Genomic DNA, 21,106 nt, shown 5'->3' with positions numbered 1-21,106 from the left:
AAAAGGTGCATTAACAACAAACCATGTGACAGTCCATAAAAACGTTAGCAGTAAAAAAAGCAAAAATAAGTTTTCAACAAATAATAAAACAGTAAATCATAGTCAAGTCTTAAACATTTAATATTTATGAATGTTTTTACAAAACACTGAAGACGTGCTGCTTACAACCTCCAGATTTCAAAACTGTGTTTTTTTAATAAAAGAAAAACAAACAACTAAAACTATTATACAAGTAAACATTTTAATTTATCCATCCATCCATTCGCTTCCGCTTAGCCTTTTCAGGGGCGCTGGAGCCTATCCCAGCTGTCATAGGGCGAGAGGCGGGGTACACCCTGGACAGGTCGCCAGTCTGTTGCAGGGCCAACACACAGGGACAGACAACCATTCACACTCACATTCACTCGCACATTCACACCTAGTGACAATTTGGATTAATCAATTAACCTATCCCCACAAGCTGCATGTCTTTGGACGGTGGGAGGAAGCCGGAGTACCCGGAGGGAACCCACGCAAACACGGGGAGAACATGCAAACTCCACACAGAAAGACCCCGGCCTGATGTTGGAATTGAACTCAGGACCTTCTTGCTGTGCGGCAACAGTGCTAACCACCGTGCCACATAATTTATGTGTTATGAAATATAATGAGTGACTTTTTCTTTCTGCTTGATTATTTTGTATCAGTTTATCGAGTAGATGAGGAGGAACCATACGCTGTAATCTCAACCTCAAAATATCAAAGAACTTCACCAACATGTGCAAAGTGAGCATTAGTGTCACTGATGGAGAACAGAAAAGACATCAGAGTGTATCAGCATCATTTAATGATACTGAGTCAGGTACATTTAACAGATACATTTAAAAATCATTTAATAAATGAAGAGGTCACATTGTCTGAGGCCGTGTTTCTACAGGATTCACATTTCTGTGGGTTCTGCTGCTGCCTTTGGTAATAAATCATCTCCCTCATGGTCGTGACTGCAAAATGAAATTATAAAGAATTCTGTCCTGAAATACATTAAGAATAAACAAAAAAGCAAACCAAAGATACGCTGGATTAAAAAGAACGGGCGAGAGAGAGATTTACCCAGGAGCGATCAGTGTTTTCAGTTCCTCTGAAGTTTTTTCTGTCAGGACCAAATCGAGTTGACTTGATATTTCTGAAGCATCAGGAACCTGCTGAGCCTGATGGGACTGAAGAAAAGTTTGTCATCCAAGAGTTTATATTAGTTCTATAGCAAGTAGTACAGCTATTAAATCATGTACTAAAAAGGCTTTTGTATAAGTTTAATATCATTTTTAAAGGGTTGCATACAATCGTGTGAACAGTTTCCTTTTGACATGACTTTAAACATTTTAAAATACTTCCACTGTGTTGTTACTCTTTTGCTTTTGAACTTGCACATGTTGGGCTAAAGCATAGAAATATATAATTTTATTGGTTTGTTTCGTTTTTATAAGAAAAAAAGATCAACGTTGGACATTTAAAAGAAAAAAAACTGAAAATGGTTTAGAATTTAGACTACCACATACATTTCAAACATTATACAGAAACACAGTTGAAAAGGTAAAACAAAACAAAAAAAAAAAAGCAAAAGAAATGAAAGTATTTTTTATTATTATTATTTATTTATTTATTTATTTTAAAGAATTAAAATGGCTTGAATTAAATTTTGGACTTTCTAAGTAAAGTTTGGTCAGATTAAGGGGGCTCATTGCAACATCTGTCCCTGTCTGTACCTGTAACTCCACTGATCCTGTTTCCACTGTAGGCAGCACACTCATTGGCACTGAGCAGCTCTGGTGCATCTAAAATGTTGCATTATTAATTCAACACATCAACACAACAGATCCCCAAATTTCAGAAGTAGATACCCTTCCTGATATCTGTTTGTTTGTCTTTACCTTACTGTTAAATTTATTGCAGCATATCGGTATCAGGCCTAAGATTACCGCAATCATGATGACGCCTGCCACCATGGCTTTAGCGATGCCTGTAGCAAACACACACAGACACAAACACAAACAGACACAAATGAAAAGTGTTGATTTTACTTATTTAATAATCAATATAAATAACTATTATATGTATTTTGTTAATAAAAAATTCTGAAGATTTTTGCAGAACATTTTTTTATTTGGTTGGTTGAGTCTGACTGACTGAGCACAAATCTTAAAACACACTTACCTTCTTTCAGGTTGCGGTTTGACCAAATGGCTGTTTTGTGGTTGCTGCGAGTGCTGACAGTGCAGCTGTAGGTCATATCAGTAAAGTCATGTTTGGTGTCAGGGAATATCACAGAACTCTTAATGTTATAAAGTTCTCTGTTCGGTCCACTCTGCTGGACTATGGTTGTGCTCCTGAAGACGGTTTGACGGCTGGTGGACCAGGTGAGCACAGGTTCGGGGTAGATCCCCTCAGAGCTGCAGGTGATCCTGTTTTCTGCCTTCTCAATGTTGACCTCACGGACTGGAGCTGTCATAAAAGATATACTTTATGAATTATTTACTCTAAAAAAATTATTTTTTCTTGAAATGTCTTTTGTTTATAAGACAAAGATTGCTATATATCTTCATGCAAATATATAGTAAAAAATAAGTGTCTTGTGTTTCCTGTATGTTTCTCGTACCGTCCACTTTTAGGCTGATAAATGAATCATTGTTTCCCCCTGTTGCACATTTGTATCTGCCTTCGTCTTGAAACTCCACTGATGTCAGCTGGAGTGAGGCGTTTCCGTTGGATATCTGGTCTTTGAATAATGATGCCCGGCCTCTAAAGTGCTCATCCTGTTGTGTAAGCTGGTCTTGTTTGGAGTTGTAGGAGAGGATGGAAACATGTCTTGCCTTGAGCAGACTCCAGCTGATAACTGCATCAGTGCTACCCTGGAAACTGCAGGGTAAGATGCAACTTTCCTGGAAAACACAGGACACCTCAGTATCTGCAACACAAAGAGACACCCAACACAGTTCAACTTAGAGGACATTTCTCTGAAATCTAACAATTAAATTAAAAATAGTTAGTTTTTCCACCAGTAAAACCTGGTGTCTACATTAAACACTATGAAAATACAAAACCAAGCTGGTTGCTTGAATGTAGCTGAAAGCTGAAAGATGTGTCATTCTGGTAGCAACATTACATACTCCACATTTTCCCACGCAGAAAACAAAAGTATGTGACAGCTGGAATGCATGCCGACACAAAGGTCAAATTCAAAAACTACATTTCTCATGCGATACCATTTTTAAAGTTTACGCTAACACAGTAGGTGAATAGGAACTCGGACTTTGTAGCAAATCACTATTCAAAAAACGTTATCTTAAGTGTTTAAAATTTAGTTACACGTGTCTAAAATGATGCACAAGAGATCCAGGATTTTCCAAATTTGATGAATAGATAATGATTCTTATAGCTGCTCCCTTTGCTTCCATATCCTCACCATCTTCCTTTGAATGTTCTCTCTCTACATCTTCTCTATGTTCTTCCTCTTTTCTTCCTGCCTAGCAGCTCCATATTCAACATCGCTTGTCCAATATACCCACTATCCCTCCTCTACATGTGTCCAAACCATCTCAGACTTGAGTCTCTAACGTTGTGTCAACCTAAGCGTCTGATGTACCCTTTTCTTATCTTGTCCATCCGGGTCACTGCCAACAAAAATCTTCAACTGTTCCAGCTCCAGCTTGGTCTTCTGTCTTTTTGTTAGTGTCACATCTCTGAACTATGCATCATAGCAGGTCTCATCTCTTAATGAATGATGCACATACAAAATAACACAATTGCGGAAAAAAAAAAGTCTTGGGGCACAAATATCTCTGAAATTTCTGCCATTAAAGTTTATATCACGGAACATAACAGAAGACTGGATTTCTAGACAAAATACTAGTCATGCAACGTCAAAGTAAAAAAAAACAAACTCCTTCAGACATACCATCTATATAAACTTTCTGAGGAGTACAAACAAAATATTAATACATTTCTTATTGTAATTCTAAATGCTCGTCATATTTTCTGGCATGTTCATTTTTTCTTTGAATAAAAACCACCATGACCCGAAACACACCTGTATTAACGACGGTCATGGCAGCCTCACTCACCTCCATTTGTAAGAGTCCACAGAAAAGCCAGAACAACACACTTGACCCCGATTATCCTGCTCAGTTCCATATTCCTGCTGCTGAATCAAACTTCATAACAGAAGAAAAAAGAAGTCTCTCTTTGAACATGTAGTTTTGGCGTTCTAGATTTCTGCCTCCACGCCCACAGAATGAACTGTTTCTCTTTAGCCTGCCATATTGTTTCCTGGTATGTTTAGATCCATTCATAATAACTACCATGATAATGGTTAGTTATAATGGTTAGAATAAGGTATTATGCGTATGCACGCATAAGATAACACCTCACTCAACTCCTTTTATCCACCGACAGTTCAGCATGGTCAAAAACACGACGGACTTGATCCCAGTCATTAGCTCGTTCAGTTCTAGTTGCCTCCCTGTTACTTCATCAGTGTTTGAAAAAAGAACCAACATGTTACTGGCTCAGAACAAAACTCATTGAGCTTGTTTGTTTGCTTGTGACGCTCTCAAGTGTTTTCAAACTATGACTCAGGGAAGTGTTTGAAATAGCTAGGTGTGGTAAGAAGAAAAGAATGACTTGTCAATCATCAACTTTTCACAAGAAGAGTCATTCTCTGAAATGCTACCAAACCTTTTACTGCGTCTTTCTTTATTTTAGCTGCTCTCACAATCCAGGATTCGAGTGAAACTGTCCTCCCCTCACACATGCGCACACGCTAAACACTAAAAACATTGATTTCATTTATACAAAAAAAGGTAGGACTCCCGAGTGCCTGTGATTACTGATCCAGCATAGGTTACTTTGTAGGTAAACCTTTTCAGTGCATTCAAATCACGAGTGCAGATCACATTATGTTAATCAATAAATATCACTTTCATAAAACAGCATGAGCAACAGTGCAAGAGAATCATGTCATGCTTTTTGTAGTTATTTAGCAAATCGATTCATAACTGCACACCAAAATCACGTATAATATTCAATCACCAGCCACTCTGTTAAGTACACCTATTCAGCTGCTCATGAATGCAAATATCCTATCAGCCAATCATATGTCAGCACATCAATGCATTTAGGCACATAGACATCACCATCACAACCTGCTAAAGTTCAAACTGAGAATCAGAATTGGGAGGAAAGAGGTGATTTTGGTGACTGAATGTGCAGAAAAATAACATTTACTTATTGCTAAAATACAAAATTCATATATTTATTCTTTCATTTTATTACTCAAGTTTAAGAGTGCTTGAGGTTTGCGTGTGAGCTAAACTGCTGGGTGTTGTAGCAAACTTTCAACCAGAAGATGTCACTAAAAATATACAACATCTATAAAAAGACAGTTTAAAGTTTAGCTGCTCAGGATCAAACTCCATCAAGGAGTTTTTCAGGTCCTCGCAGAAGAACCTTTAAAATTCACTGATGTAAAGACAGAAGGACAGTGAGTCAACCCTGCAGGTTGGGGAGCCCGGCTAGTTGGGAGTCGGATTTTTGTTTTAAAACGTGAAAAAAAGAAAATTTAAAATTTCTGCTGCTTTAGTTAAACTTAACTGTGACAAAGACATAATTTTATTTTATTTAATACACATTACAAATAATCTACATCTCTTGTTTTTGTTGTGCTGACTACTTTTTTCCGTAAGAAAGACTTGGTCACATGATAATTTTTAAACAGTGAGATGATGCTACAGATTCAGTTAATTTCAGTGAATTAAATTACTGAGGTGAAGTAAATCTCTGCAGTTTTTTCCAGTGATACTGACAGACCAAACAGTTCATGACAAAATAAATTACACATATCTTTAAATCTATCTCGTTCATACTATTTTTTCATGAGCACTGTTTGTTCATAATACAAGACTCCACAGAAAAGTCAGAAAAATGCATTTGATCTCAGTCATTATGCTGCTGCTGCACCAGTGTTAAAAAAGGATCAAGTTAAATCTACTAATGTTTTTCTTTTTTCTTTTTTACTTTTTAAAAATAATTTCTTTTGTCAGACTTCATAACTCCCCAAATTTCCTCCCGTATTTGTATTATTTTTTGTAAAATTTGTACTACTAAATAAAACAAAACAAAAACTAAATAATTAAATCAATTAAAGACTGTGCAATCTAGACAGCTACTTTAATGTAGCTTATATAACTATATAATTTAATTCCTCAGATGTAACCACAGACAAGTTGTAATCTTGTTGTTATTTCATCATTATAGCAGTCAGTAAATATGGATGAAATGAAGCCAAACCTGACTGCAGGCTCGCTTGTGGTCACTGGACAGGTGTAAACAAATCCCTGCAGCTCAGTGGTTCCTCTCCAGTATCACATTTTGTCTTATCTACAGATGACATAAACTAAATCATGAAAACACAACATACTGATATTTACTGAAGCTTTTCACTAGAAAATGACAGAAAAACAACAAAACTTCTTCTTTAAGAGGAACACGTTTGTAAGAAATAGTTTAGAACAGTCAATGAAGCGTTTCTGAGTGAATGAAACAGAAAACAGTTGGTGTTTCTCTAACAGAAGGAGCTTCTTCATACTAAACAGGACACAGAGACACTGATGCATTAGGATTGAAACCAAATCCAGGATAAATAGGTTCAGTGAATGTGGTGTTAAAGGTGTGGAGGTGAATCAGAGTGTCAGAGGAGACTCTGTAGAAGGACAGAACGCCAGCAGGACAGTCCACGTACACGGCTACTCTGTTAGAGGCAGAAGAGGTGGAGGAGGAGTAGGAGGAAGACATGCTTCTGTTATTGTGCCACACAGAACGAGGGCGACCATCGCTGTAGCATTCCAGTCTCCAGGACTGATCGTTCCTTCCAAACACGCAGTCTTTACTGTCGCCTTTCCTTTCAATTCCTCTGTAACTCACTGATATATCGATCCCTCCACTCCACTCAACCTCCCAGTAACAGCGACCAGTCAGACCATCTGTACACAGCAGCTGATACCAGTAATCAAATCTGTCTGGATGATCAGGATATGACTGAACCTCCTTCACCTGTGTCACCTTCCTGTTGTTGTCGGACAGTTTGAGGTATTTGTTTATTGTGTTTGTGTCGATTGTGAGTTGACAGGAATCTGGTGGAGACAACAAACACAACAATGTTGTCGTTTTGATGACATCAGAGATGTGACTGAGTGATGCAACAGTTTGAAAATAGTTAAAACTTACACTTCCTCAGACCGTCTGGTCTCAACCATCGGACTCCAGCCGGCTCCACCCTGAGAGGAGGAGAGGGGTCATACCGCCGTCTTTCAGCATGCACACACAGTCCAACTTTTTCACAAAGACACTTTAATGGATTTTCAGTTCTTTGAGGCGGCAGTTGGATTGATTTTCATATCAGTAAATAGATAACGTCAAACCTTGGTTCAACAATTTTGCTGAGCACTGTATTGATAATATGATAATAAGCAAAGAGAATATCATCAAGATCCTTTTGCTACCCTGATTCATTACTTTTATTGAGGTGCTGCTTAAGTCAGCACTGAATAACCCATATATGTCCTTTACTAGCATACTCATATGTTCATTGCAGATACTGTACTCAGTTATTTTATTCTGTCCTCTTCTTGTTTGCTTTAAAATGACAGAGAACATTAATCACTCTGTGACCTTTTACTGGTATTTACTGATTTTTTTTGCAGGCCTTAGGCCATAAAATATCAGTCTGTTTTAAATGAGTTTTGCCTCAGAGACAATGTCAGCATGTTCCTGAGACCATGCAATCATTTTCATGCCTGAGGGCCCAAAGATCACAGGCATCCAATGCTGATTTACAGCCTTCAGCATAAATACGTCATTACTGGTAAACCCGACTAACGTTTCTGTTGTGAGCAATTTGTGCATCTGCATTTGTGATTGCTCAGGTCATATCTTTATGAAACAAACAGGAACAAAGCGAGGGCACAGAAAATGTTTCCTCCACTGTTAAACATTCTCCTCATACCTTAAAGTGTCTAGTTTCCAACATGGATCCTTCAGTCCACTTAACAACAATTTAATTCCTGAGTCTCCTGGATCATTATAGCTCAGATCCAGCTCTTTCAGATGGGAGGGGTTGGTGCTCAGAGCTGAAGCCAGAGAAACACATCCTTGCTTTGTGATCAGACAGCCTGACAGACTGAAGACACAAAAAACAACAATCCATCTGTGAACACTTCACTGAAGCTTTTTTCTTTTCGTGATACACAGCCATCTATTCATTCACTTCAGTTTAGCTTTATTCATATGTGATCATTTAGACAGATAACACCAGTTGTCTTGAATTGTGTAATGACGCACATCTATGTTCGGAAACTCTAGAAACTATATTGATCCAAGAACTACAGGGAGAGCAAAAGACTCTGTTGGTAAAATATGATGCCGTAAGGTCATTGAGATATGATGGTGCCTGAACGTTCAGGGCTTTGTACGTTAGACTGACTCTGGAAACAGTATGTTTATAAATTTAATGATATTGATCAGTATTGTTTGTTGTTTAATTGTAAAAAAATAATCCACAATAATTATTCTGAATTATTACAGTGAACTTTATATAACATAAAAATATAGAGGCCTGTAGAAGTTGAAGATTAACCTTTGTGTGTGAGAAACACTTTTCCATGAACAAATTAAAATCCATCCGATAAACAGCATTCAAATCATTGTAGCCAATTTCCTTTAATAAAAACATTGTATTCTAGCCTCTGTAGTATAATGCACTATATCAAATGCAGCACTCAGGTCTAGGAGGACAAGCACAGAGATGAGTCAACTGTCAAAGGCCATAAGAAGATCAATATTAACCTTCAACAGTGCTCTTTCTGTGTTATAATGAACTCTAAAGCCTAAAACTGACCTACAAGAACTCTTCAGATGTTTTTTAATGAAAGGAAGATTAGCAATTATCCTACAATTAGCTTATAAGCTGGATCATGTAAAGGCCTTTTAAGTAATGGTTTAATTACAACTACATTAAAAGCTCTGTTGTACATTCCTTTATATTAAAGATAAATTTCGCTTTAAAATTGAACTGTCTATGCAATATTATAATTACGCTTTTAAAAGATCAGAGAAAAAGTCGGATTCCTGACCTCAGAGTTTCCAGTGCACAATGCGAACTCTCCAGTCCAGCAGAGAGAAGTTTCACTCCAGAATCCTGCAGGTCATTATTACTCAGGTCCAGCTCTGTCAGACTACAGGACCGACAGCGGAGAACTGAAGTAAGAGCTTCACAGCTTCTCTCTGAGAGGTTACAGCCACTCAGTCTGTAAAAAAAAAAGAAAAGAAAAGTAAAACTTTTATTTTGACACTCAATGAGAAAAACAAATATTTCCTTGATAAAGTCATAATTTGTGAATAAGTAAAAAACTAATTTAAGTTTAGACCAAAACCAGAATACTTTTACATTTTCTTAGTAAGTCAAAATACTTGTAGGAGCCATTTTTGGGTTGATACCTTATGTATGCCGCTAGAGGTCACCTTTAGAGTTTTTCTGTATGTTTATGTGAAAGTATTTAAGGTAGACACACATATTTAACCGTTGTGTGTGAGAAACACTTTTACATGAACAGTTTGTGACTGCTGCACTGCTATGTTAAATCGTGAAAATAAAGAATCTAAAGGACAAGATGAGTAAGGCTGGAATTATTGAACTGCATCAAGTTTAATAAATGAATGCTTAACAGTGACATCGCGTCACCCCCACCAACGAACACCTCAGTGGCTTCAAGCATAGGCTTAGCCTCTACAGTACTTATACAAAGCTGGCAGATATAGTTCAGTACCCACTTCACTGGTACAAGCATACACCACTGGTGGTCATTTTCCTGATTTTAAACTGTGATTATTGTTCCTATGTACAGCTCCTTGTTTAATCACATAGCAATCCTTAATGCAGACCATTAGTTAACCCTTTCTAAAACAAGCAGGTTAGACCTTTCTCTTTTAAAACTACTCTTCCTAAAAGCATAGTTCTCTTTTGATTGGTCTATTTCAGGAAACAGAAAGGGCAGCACTTAATGTTTGGGAGCCCCACCTCCTCTGCCTTGTACTTTAGTTGTTCTAAAAACATACCTTTAGACTGGAGTTAGTAATCCAAGCACTGTGTATACAAAAAAGTGTCTCTGTAAAAAGCTGTGCAGTCCAAATTTTTCCTCCTAACTAGATATCATAGCAGACATAATAGAGATTTAAACAATAAGATAAGGGATTATGATGAAGGTTAGTTACACTGAGACTGAGCTATGTTCAGTACCATCAAAAGAAGAAAAAGTTACAGTCTGCTGACTAAATTATAAGGATTAGAATTGAAAAACAAACCTCCTGACTTAGAAACAAAATCATGAGTGAACAACCTGATTCTAGGGGGCTGAGATATCAGACCTATGTTGTTGTTGTTGTTGTTGTTGTTGTTGTTGTTGTTGTTGTTGTCTATCTAGGTTCTCAGTCACCCAGCACATAGAGTCCGGCCAGAAAGATATAACACTGCTCCAAGAAAAGTGAACCTGAAATTTCTTAACAACAGGCTCAAACTGAGGGTAATTTATCTATAATGATATTTTCCAGAAATGCTAATACTTTCTGTTGTTATGAAACATTAAAAATATCCTACAATTGATTGTGAGTGCATATGACCATTTAATTTAAAAGTTACGCCTATGTGAGCAGTGTAAAGTGCCAGCACCCATTACACTATTTAGGTTTCTTGAATTTTGCATGCCTGCTTTTTTGAAAAGTAGAATCAATATTTTCAAAACAAAAGGATGACAATGAGTTTGTTTACAGAGCTTTGTTGGAGGCTTTGATCACTGGCAGCAGCCTCAGCAGAGCCTCCTCTGAAGCAGAGTATTTCTTCAGGTCAAACACATCTAGATCTTCCTCTGATGACAGTAAGATGAAGACCAGAGCTGACCACTGAGCAGGAGACAGTTTATCTGTAGACAGCCTTCCTGAACTCAGGGATTGTTGGATCTCATCCACTAGAGAACGATCATTCAGTTCATTCAGACAGTGGAACAGATTGATGCTTTTCTCTGCAGGCAGATTCTCATTGATATTCTCCTTGATATACTTGACTGTTTCCTGATTGGTCTGTGAGCTACTTCCTGTCTGTGTAAGCAGGCCTTGTAGGAGACTCTGATTGGTTTGTAGTGATAGTCCCAGGAGGAAGCGGAGAAACAAGTCCAGGTGTCCATTTGTACTCTGTAAAGCTTTGTTCACAGCATTCTGGTAGAAGGGTGTAGGATCTCTTGTTTCAGAGTTCTGGGATGTCATCTCTTTCTCTTCCAGAAGATTAATACCAGAGTTGATCAAAGTCAGGTGGACATGAAGAGCAGCCAGAAATTCCTGGATGCTCAAATGGATGAAGCAGAAAACCTTGTCCTGGTACAGTCCTCTCTCCTCTTTAAAAATCTGTGTGAACACTCCCGAACACACTGATGCTGCTCTGATATCGATGCCACTCTTCATCAGGTCTGATTCATAGAAGATCAGGTTTCCTTTCTGCAGCTGTTCAAAAGCCAATTTTCCCAGATACTCAGTCATCTCCCTGCTCTCTGGACTCCAGTGTGGATCTGTTTCAGCTCCTCCATCATACTTGACCTTCTTTACTTTGGCCTGAACCACCAGGAAGTGGATGTACATCTTGGTCAGGGTCTTGGGCAGCTGTCCTCCCTCTCTGGTTTTCAGCACATCCTCCAGAACTGTAGCAGTGATCCAGCAGAAGACTGGGATGTGGCACATGATGTGGATGCTTCGTGTTCTCTTGATGTGGGAGATGATTCTACAGGCCTGCTTCTTATCTCTGAATCTCTTCCTGAAGTACTCCTCTTTCTGAGGGTCAGTGAACCCTCTAACCTCTGTCACCATGTCAACATATTGAGGAGGGATCTGACTGGCTGCTGCAGGGCGTGTGGTTACCCATAGGCGAGCAGAGGGAAATAGATTCCGTCTGATGAGGTTGGTCAGAAGCACATCCATTGAGGTGGAGTCTGTTACATCAGTCAGCGTCTCAATGGTTTCGAAGTCCAGAGGAAGTCTACACTCATCCAGACCATCAAAGATGAACACAACCTGGAAGTCTTCGAAGCTGCAGATTCCTGATCCTTTGGTTTCAGGAAAGAAGTGATGAACAAGATCCATCAAGCTGAACTTTTTCTCTTTCAGCACATTCAGCTCTCTGAAAGTGAATGGAAACATGAACTGGATGTCCTGGTTGGTTTTGTCTTCAGCCCAGTCCAGCGTGAACTTCTGTGTTAAGACTGTTTTCCCAATCCCAGCCACTCCCTTTGTCAGCACTGTTCGGATTGGTTCATGTCTCTCAGGTGAGCCTTTAAAGATGTCTTCTTGTCTGATTGTTGTTTCTGAACTATCTGATTTCTTGGATACTGTTTCAATCTGTCTAACCTCGTGTTCATCATTGACCTCTGCAGTCCCTCCCTCTGTGATGTACAGCTCTGTGTAGATCTGATTCAGCAGGGTTGGGTTTCCTGCTTTAGCGATCCCCTCAAACACACACTGGAACTTCTTCTTCAGTTTTGATTTAAGCTCACTTTGACTCGATTGGAAGTTCCTAAAAGATGTTTCTGAAGGAACAAACAGACAAAAAATATAAGTCAAGGACTTGTCAAGTGCATATGTTGTGAGTATATATTGGTCCATTAATAAATGTCCCATTTATCAGATAGCATGAATCTTTAGACGCATCCTCTTACTGCTCTGCAGACGGTCAGCAAGCTCCTCCTGCTTCATTCTCCTAAGAAAGAGCAGTGTGATCTTAACCAGTGCTTCTCGGCTGCTCCTCCTCTGCTCTTCATCCTCACTCTCTAACATCTCCTCATCCTCCCTCTGACTCTCTAAGAATTCTGGGTAATCTGGAGTCAGAACCTTCTGGATCTTCTTCAGTTCGTTCTTCACAAAAGTGACAATGCTGTCCTCCAGCAGCTGCAACAGAATACTTTAAAAATTACCTGGTCACCCCATAAACACAAGCAGTTGCAACACATAGGGAAATTTAAAAAAAGAAATGAAAAGTATAAAGACCCAGGAACAATAAAGAGAACAAAATGCAAACTACAAAAGAGAAAAGACAAAATGCAGTGATGATTTATAAATGCTTAAGCAGTAAAAGAGGGGATTAAAGACGTAATCAGTGCATCATGGGAAGTCCTCCAGGAGCCCAAGCCTTCAGCAGCATAACTAAGTGATGGTTAATGATCACCTCATTCAGTCCTCACTATAAGCTTCATCAAACAGCAAAGTTTTAAGGCTAATCTTAAAACTAGAGCAGCCATCTGTCTCCCAAACACAAACTGAGAGCTGTTTCCACACGAGAGAGTCCTGACAGCTGAACGTTTTCTCGTCTATTTTACTTTCAGAAACTCTAAAGTGCACTTTTGGGATAATAAGGTACAGTAACAAAGTAGAAATACTTTGTACTTAAGTAAATGTGTCAGGTATCTTCAGTATTTATTTTTCTGACAACTTTTTCTTTTACTCCCTACAAATTAACACAAATATTTGTACTTACTACTCCTTAAATTTTCAAAACAGACTTGTTACTTTTGGTTTATCTATAGCATTTATACTTAGGGGTTTAAGTGGGCTGGAATGGTGCACGTGTCCATAAACTGTGGTCATGGTACTTAAACATTTAGTTAGTTCTACAGAAGAGGAGCGAGCATAAAGGAAGTAACATTTTTTTTAACTCTCAGGTAATTTAATATTTGACATTTCTATCAGCTCCACAAACATCAGCAAACTCAAACTGTTTGTGTGCAGTTTGTCTCACAGTGTGTTGCAAGCTAAAGGTCCAGCTGCTGTTTTTCACAGGGAGAGAAAAGAGTGTGAGATAAGATGAAGGAAAGGCAGGACAGGAGGAAGAGAAGTTAGATTTAAAGGTAAGGCCTGCTCAGTGACACAGTTGTCACTTTTAACCACATATTGGATCTGTACATGATGTGTTTTGATAAATAATGTATTTAATGTAAATAATAATGTAAATAATGTATTTTAATATTGTCAGTCATCCTGCAAAACAAACTAAGCTATACTTATTTTGTGTTATTCAAATGTTACACCAAAGCACTGGTAGTTTGTAAAGAGGTTAGCTTTCTGCAAATTTATTGCAAATTCTTTTTATTTTTGCACGGTGGCCGGTCAGTGTTGGGTTACATCATGCGCAGTAGACTAACATGCATTTAAGATAATGATAGTTAGATTCATTCAAATAGCTGATTAAACTGCTGCCAGTTTGTTGAATTCAACAATTCATATTAAATCAGCTGAACACAGCCTGTGCAAAAATTTACTGAAGCTCACAATAAAAACTTTTTGTGAGTTGTGATTCTTTTCCCCACACTGAGCCACTACACCACAAACTGTGGTCCCTTCACATGCCAGCTCCAACTTTAACCCCTGACTGTACTCATTTTCCTGTTTACGTGTGCAGGCAAAGTCCAGGCAACAAAAAACAGTTCTTCGTTTTTTAAATTCTCTTTCACTGCATGTGACCTAAACAACAGAATAAAATTGAGTAAATTTATTAGAATTAAAATTATGATTTGAATAATATTTGTATTCTCATGTACTAATGTATAAGGTTCAATTAGCTTTGTACACAAATGGTTAGTAGAAATGTCCTTCAAGGAGATACTTGCTATATGTCTGTGAAGGTTCTCAGTCATCCAGGTCATCCTAGTCAAAGGAGCTTGCAAAGAAAAGCGTCTGGACTTCTTTAAGTTGCTTGAAGACGTTTCACCTCTCATCCGAGAAGCTTCTTCAGTTCGAAGGTCAAATGGTGGAAAGTCCCAGATATAAACCTAGTGGGAGTATCCCCCCCCCCCCCAGAGGGACAAAAGGACCCCCTGATGATCCTCTAATCGCCTGAGCCAAGGTGTGAAACTGGGTGTGGGTCCCAATCAGCCAGAGTTTTGGGTGAGCTCATTGTGAAACCTGGCCCCACCTTATCATGCAAATTCCTGAGGTCAGATGGCCCAGGGTGTGAGTGGGCGTCCTCGAAAGAGTGTCCTTTATCCTTAAGATGCAGATGGACAGCTGAATCTTGTCCTGTGGAGGTGGCTCTTCGGTGTTGTGCCATGCGCTTGTGAAGTGGCTGTTTGGTCTCTCCAATGTAGAGGTCTGGGCATTCCTCGCTGCACTGTACAGCATACACCACATTGTTAAGTCTGTGTTTTGGCGTTTTGTCTTTCAATCTTTAAGAAGATCAGACACCAGCAAGGGAGGATAAGAAGGACAGACGCAACAACATTGTCATCCCCTATGTAGCCGGTGTATCAGAAAAACTCAGGGTTTTCTCCAAGCACGACATCCCGGTGCATTTCAGACCCAGCAACACACTCAGACAAAAACTGGTTCACCCGAAAGACAAAATGCCAAAACACAGACTTAACAATGTGGTGTATGCCGTACAGTGCAGCGAGGAATGCCCAGACCTCTACATTGGAGAGATCAAACAGCCACTTCACAAGCGCATGGCACAACACAGAAGAGCCACCTCCACAGGACAAGACTCAGCAGTCCATCTGCATCTAAAGGTCAAAGGTCACTCTTTCGAGGATGCCAATGTTCACATTTTGGACAGAGAGGACAGATGGTTTGAAAGAGGAGTGAAAGAAGCCATCTATGTCCACTGTGAGCGACCATCTTTGAACAGAGGCGGTGGTTTACGACACCAACTCTCTGCCATCTATAATCCAGTTTTGAGATCCCTTCCCAGACGCCTTAACGCCCACTCACATCCTGGGCCATCTGACCTCAGGAATTCGCATGATAAGGTGGGGCCAGGTTTCACAATGAACTCACCCGAAACTCTGGCTGATTGGGACCCACACCCAGTTTCACACCTTGGCTCAGGCGATTAGAGGATCATCAGGGGGTCCTTTTGTCCCTCTGTGGGGGGAAACTCCCACTAGGTTTATATCTGGGACTCTCCACCATTTGACCTTCGAACTGAAGAAGCTTCTCGGATGAGAGGTGAAACGTCTTCAAGCAACTCAAAGAAGTCCAGACGCTTTTCTTTGCAAGCTCCTTTGACGAGATACTTGCTACTTTCTTACTTTGAGTATATTGCGGAGCCAGTACTTGTTCACTTTTACTTAAGTAATGAAGTTTCTTCAGTACTTCTACTGGAGTATTTCAGATACCCAGGTATCTGTAATTCTACTTAAGTACAGAATATCTGTACTTTTACCACATCTGGTTCTATATGAGAGCTGCACAGTACAAAACAGGATCATTGTCATCTGTCGTGACCAGACACGTTTTTTAACAAAATGGTTTCCAATTATCTATCTACCCAAATAGTTTACTAGACACTAACCAGCAGCTGAAGAAAAACATGTATCTGTAGAAGTAGAATTAGTCTCCAGTAAGGCTAAACCACAAAGTTTTATATTATTCAGTAAAAATAAGTTTAGTATTAAACTGTGCTTAATTGTGCTTCCATTTCACCTTACCTCATCTCCAATGCTAGAAGAAACTAGTGTTTGTCATATGTACCGTGTACAGCATGCAGATTAGAGCAGGCTGAAATTTGACACAGCGTTCTGTTTGAAGGAGAACCAGCTTTACCTCCTGAATCACAACCCACACACTCAACTTTGAAATAACTAAGAAGAGAATAAATGTAAAAACAGCTGTTGTGCATGTACAAACCACAAATATGGAGTCCAGGTGTGTTTGATGCTGCTGATCAGACCGACCACTGGGAACCTCTGAGGTCTCCTGATCCACTCTGTGGAGGAATCATGAAGCAAAAGTATAATCACACCATAAACAGCTACCCAAGGTGCCACTGGTCCTCCACGTTATACCAAAAAACACCCAGACTAACAAAACAGTGCCTTCCTGCTAATGTCTGGAGCTCTGAAGGTGCCCTGTGTTATCTGACACAGACAGTGAAAACAATAAATGCCCTCACAGTACTTGCTGTAAAATTATTAAGGATCCTGACAGTTGATGTGTGTTGGGGTGCATGGACCATTACAATGTTTATTAATCTCAGAACTCTGCCAACAACCACAGTGATGCTCTCATGAGCATGAGAGAAAGGGAAACAGTCAGTTAGGCTCATTATAGACAGGAAAGGCTCTCATTAAGACTGTTGTGTTTGTGGAAAAACTCCAGCACACACAAAATCACATATGAACACAGAAACGTGTGACAAGAGCCGGTCTGACGAGAAACATTTGGAGAAGTTATTCAGAAATAACAGAATCAGTTAGAGATTTAGATGCAGATTACCTCTCCATGACAGAAGCTTCTTCTTTAAATGTAATATCATACTGCTTTGAATGGCTGGTCTGTAATGACACAGAGCTGCGGTCAGGCCTCTGATGGTAGCTGAAAGAAAAATAATATTTGTTAAAATCCTCTCACACAGAAAATGCTAAAAGAAAAAAATGTGAATATATGTTCATGTAAATAATGAGAATGAAAGAAAATATTCAATTAGAAATGTAGACCAGTTTACAATAGAATTAAATATTTAAAAAATATCTCAATCTTAAACAATTAAAACATTTTGAAATATTATTTAAACCTAATTAAATAGTGAGAACTACTTACTATGCGTCAGATGAATGTCCAATGAAATTAACTGAGCGACCACAACATGAAACATTTCTTAGATTTATTTAGAAAAACAGATTCGGTTAGAATATTTGGACACAGATTACCTCTCCACAGCAGAAGCTTCTTCTTTAAATGTAATATCATACTGCTTTGAATGGCTGCTTCTTAAGGACACACAGCTGGGTTCAGCTCGCTGATGGGAACTGTGAGAATGAATGATGAGTAACAATATGAAATTACATTTGTAGACCATGTTATATTAAAAATGGCTAACAAACAATCAAAATCTTAAAAAACTCAAACTATCTTGTGAAATATTATCTAACTCTGATTGAATCCTGAGAACGACTTACTCTGTGTCTCACGAATGTCTTTGAAATATTAAATAATTTTCTGCTCAGCTCGTTCTTTAACTTTAGGTCCAGGTCAACGTTTAGTTTTTCTGTAAATAATGATGGTGCAGTGATGTGAGTGCTCCGCTGTGATATTTACAGATGTCATGTCACCTCTGAGCTTTGGGCTGGATCTCATGTTCCTCACACAGAGTGCTTTTAGAGGGAGGGACTCCCTCCTCTCTGTCCTCACGCTCATCCATGCTGTGGAATTCCACATCAGCTCGCACACTTTCTACCTTCATCTGCAGAGGAAACACAAATTATTCACATGAACATCAACTGAAATCCTTCTTTCCATCACGTGCGCTGAAAAGTGTTGGGTGTTACAAAGTAATACACTACTGTAATCACATTACAATTACAATTATGTGGTTACTTACATTACAAAGGTTCTTGAGTTATCTAGTTATAGTGAGATATATATATATATATATATATATATATATATATATATATATATATATATATATACATTATTTGTGTTTGTGTGTGAGCCTGTAGCCCGAGGTCTGTATATATAGCTGTTCATTTTCAGATAGTGTGTTTCAGATTATTTTCTGGATTAACAAGAAAGTAATGTAATGAATAGTGTAATGAATTACTTTCTCCGTCAAGGATTTAAACAATGCACTGCATTACTTTTTAGAAAAGTAATGAGCAATGTGTAATACATTACTTGTTTTGAGTAAGGACCCCAACATGCCTGCTGAACATCAGCACACAGGATGACTCCCTGACACAAACCGGTTTACTTTGAATGGAAGCTTCAGTGCACTGATATTCAGTCAGTATAAACATTTTCCATCTTTTCAGCTGATCCATGATTCAGAGTGTCGACAGTGTTAAAGCTGCACAATAAGTAATCCCGGTTACTTTTCAGAAAACTGTGCACACATTGGTTTGCTGTTAATGAGAAGCATTTTCCATCTAATAATGATCTATGTTTGTAAGTTCCAGGATTAATCAGGACAGCCTGATTATCTTCTAGATTCATTGGTTTTGATATTTTTTCCATAAAATATCTGAATAGCTGAATGCAGCATCGGTAGTCTAAAATTATTAAGTTCAGTATCATTAAAACAAAGATTATACATCAAATCCCCCCATCAGATGTTGCTTCAAAACACAAATTATTATCAACGATCTGATTAGTAAGGATCTTTACTGTCAGCTGATTATTCAGTTAATCATCTGATACCTGCAGTTCTACAAGTCAATACTTTTTTCGTATTTTTTAGCAGAGCAGAAAGCTGCTCAAACTGGGAATCATGTTAGCGAAACACTGAAAATTTGTAAGAACCTGAACTTGACAATCTGACTGAATCGCTAAAATCAAACTTCAATGTAATTTTATTTTAAAAGAACTGACAGGAAAAAGCGGTACGTTGTTCTTCCAAAACATAAAAACTCGATATAGTTTGTGATGTTTGATTTCAATCAATTATCTATACCTGTATGTTCTGTAATTTCTGTTCAAACACAGTTATCTAACGTGTGTCCTGAGGTAAGAGCCTGATAAGATGACTGCATCTTGTGCAATAATCACACCCAGAAAGCAAACCGTAAAGGTCGTCAAGACGAGAAAGAATCAAAGCAAACTCACAGGAGAATCTCGGCTCCATACCGGAAACTAGAGACCGACTCACAGGCGAGCTGCTTCCTGAAACGCCAAGAGCACCTGACTGCAGCCAATGGCTGTGTCCCAAACCAGCGACCGCCCCCTTCGGAGTACAGTGCGCACTAGGAAGTACGAGAAGTGCGGAAGTGAGAGGCTTGTGAAATGGGACGGTCTAGCCTTCGTCGCGCTGCTCAGGTTGCCTAGCAACCATGATACTAACCGCGAGAAACGTTTCATACAGCTTTGTTTGACAGAAATGAAGGAAAAAAAATGTTTTTTTGTTCATTCATTTTTTAAATGACTTCACTTTGATTAGTTGAGTATCTGAGGCTGAGACCACGGGACTGTAAAACACGATTGTTGGGCTTCATTTCTGTACTGAACAGTCATTCAGTACGGTATGTATGTTCTCCCTTTTATAATATTTTCAAGCCAACCCAATTTACAATCATAATTACTGTACTCCCAGAATGTCATTTGTTCATTATAGAAGTTCAAATAGAAGTAGTTACAATAATAGTAGTAATAGGTGTAGTAATAAAAGTGAATAAATTAGTAGCAATAGCAGAAATTACTAATAATAATGTACAAGTCCAATTTTAAAATAATAAAAAAGAAAATGACAATAAAAATCTTACCATTTAAGAGTGGACACCTCTCATATGTATTATTATTTTTATTAATGACTGATAATAGCAAAAATAATATGAAAGAAAAGCACACGTGAAAAATAAATATTTTGATGCCACATTCCATTAAAATATCTTAATATCAACTTGCATTATAACATATAAATTAATTTGTGCTCTCATTTTTCACAGCAACAAGACCAAGGACACAATCAAAGGGTCAAATGATGGCGTGATCTCTCCACCATTTGACCCTAGAACTGAAGAGAACTGAGAGGTGAAAATGTCTTCAAGCAACTTAAAGAAGTCCAGACGCTTTTCTTTTCAAGCTCCTTGGACAGCTATTATGGTTGTTACTCAGGCAGAAATATCTGCCCATTATAAATATGTAAGGATTATTATGAACTGTGAGTCATGTGAAGTGCCTGTAATAGATTTCAAGGATAAGCAAAATGGATTCTCATTAAACACACCCTGTACATTTAAATCTCAAACCAGGTGTGGTGATAAAGCATTTGCCCTTTAGCCTTTTGGTCTTAAAGGTAAATGATAAAATGTTTTTATTACATTTTATTGTGCATGATAAGTTTCCATATTATAGAGCAGCAAAGTTTCAGCTCAGCTGTCTGCCGTTGTTCTTTCACTTCAGTAGGAATCTGAGATATTTATCTTTGCTGTGATTTGTTTCAGCTGAAGTGAAACATGGGGGAAAACAAGTGATTATAACATTATGGTGGGTTAAAACTGTTAACATCTCAGACATTTGCAAGTGTCCCTTTGCAAGGTTTGATCATACTGTGTGT

At 38.4% G+C, this 21,106-nt stretch overlaps 2 protein-coding genes across 4 annotated transcripts; both read right to left on the bottom strand.

Moving 5' to 3' along the window:
• Positions 1–365: 365 nt before the first annotated feature.
• LOC146511781 (programmed cell death 1 ligand 1-like) lies at positions 366–6,473 on the bottom strand. 2 transcript variants are annotated; one of them, XM_085171979.1, is made up of 7 exons: positions 4,098–6,473; positions 2,633–2,941; positions 2,191–2,478; positions 1,908–1,996; positions 1,743–1,811; positions 1,090–1,196; positions 366–980 (listed from the first exon to the last, which is right to left on the bottom strand). In XM_085171979.1, the coding sequence occupies exons 1-7, from the start codon at positions 4,165–4,167 to the stop codon at positions 920–922; spliced, it is 993 nt and encodes a 330-aa protein (XP_085028105.1). In that variant the 5' UTR covers positions 4,168–6,473; the 3' UTR covers positions 366–919. The 2 variants fall into 2 exon arrangements, with proteins under 2 accessions (XP_085028105.1, XP_085028106.1); XM_085171980.1 differs by having other exon boundaries at positions 2,633–2,915.
• A 21-nt stretch (positions 6,474–6,494) lies between these two features.
• On the bottom strand, positions 6,495–20,187 carry LOC146511780 (NLR family CARD domain-containing protein 3-like). Of its 2 annotated transcripts, XM_085171861.1 has the most exons (11): positions 19,660–20,187; positions 18,168–18,298; positions 17,766–17,864; positions 17,332–17,430; positions 16,744–16,822; positions 12,783–13,011; positions 10,853–12,653; positions 9,162–9,335; positions 8,036–8,209; positions 7,258–7,307; positions 6,495–7,163 (listed from the first exon to the last, which is right to left on the bottom strand). In XM_085171861.1, the coding sequence occupies exons 2-11, from the start codon at positions 18,296–18,298 to the stop codon at positions 6,619–6,621; spliced, it is 3,381 nt and encodes a 1,126-aa protein (XP_085027987.1). In that variant the 5' UTR covers positions 19,660–20,187; the 3' UTR covers positions 6,495–6,618. The 2 variants fall into 2 exon arrangements, with proteins under 2 accessions (XP_085027987.1, XP_085027989.1); XM_085171863.1 differs by lacking the exon at positions 17,332–17,430.
• Positions 20,188–21,106: the final 919 nt, after the last annotated feature.

This window comes from Neolamprologus multifasciatus, chromosome 9 (genome assembly GCF_963576455.1).
Source record: "Neolamprologus multifasciatus chromosome 9, fNeoMul1.2, whole genome shotgun sequence".
NCBI lineage: Eukaryota > Metazoa > Chordata > Actinopteri > Cichliformes > Cichlidae > Neolamprologus > Neolamprologus multifasciatus.
Note: the sequence above shows the minus strand (reverse complement) of the source record. Positions and strands in the feature narration are given on the sequence as shown.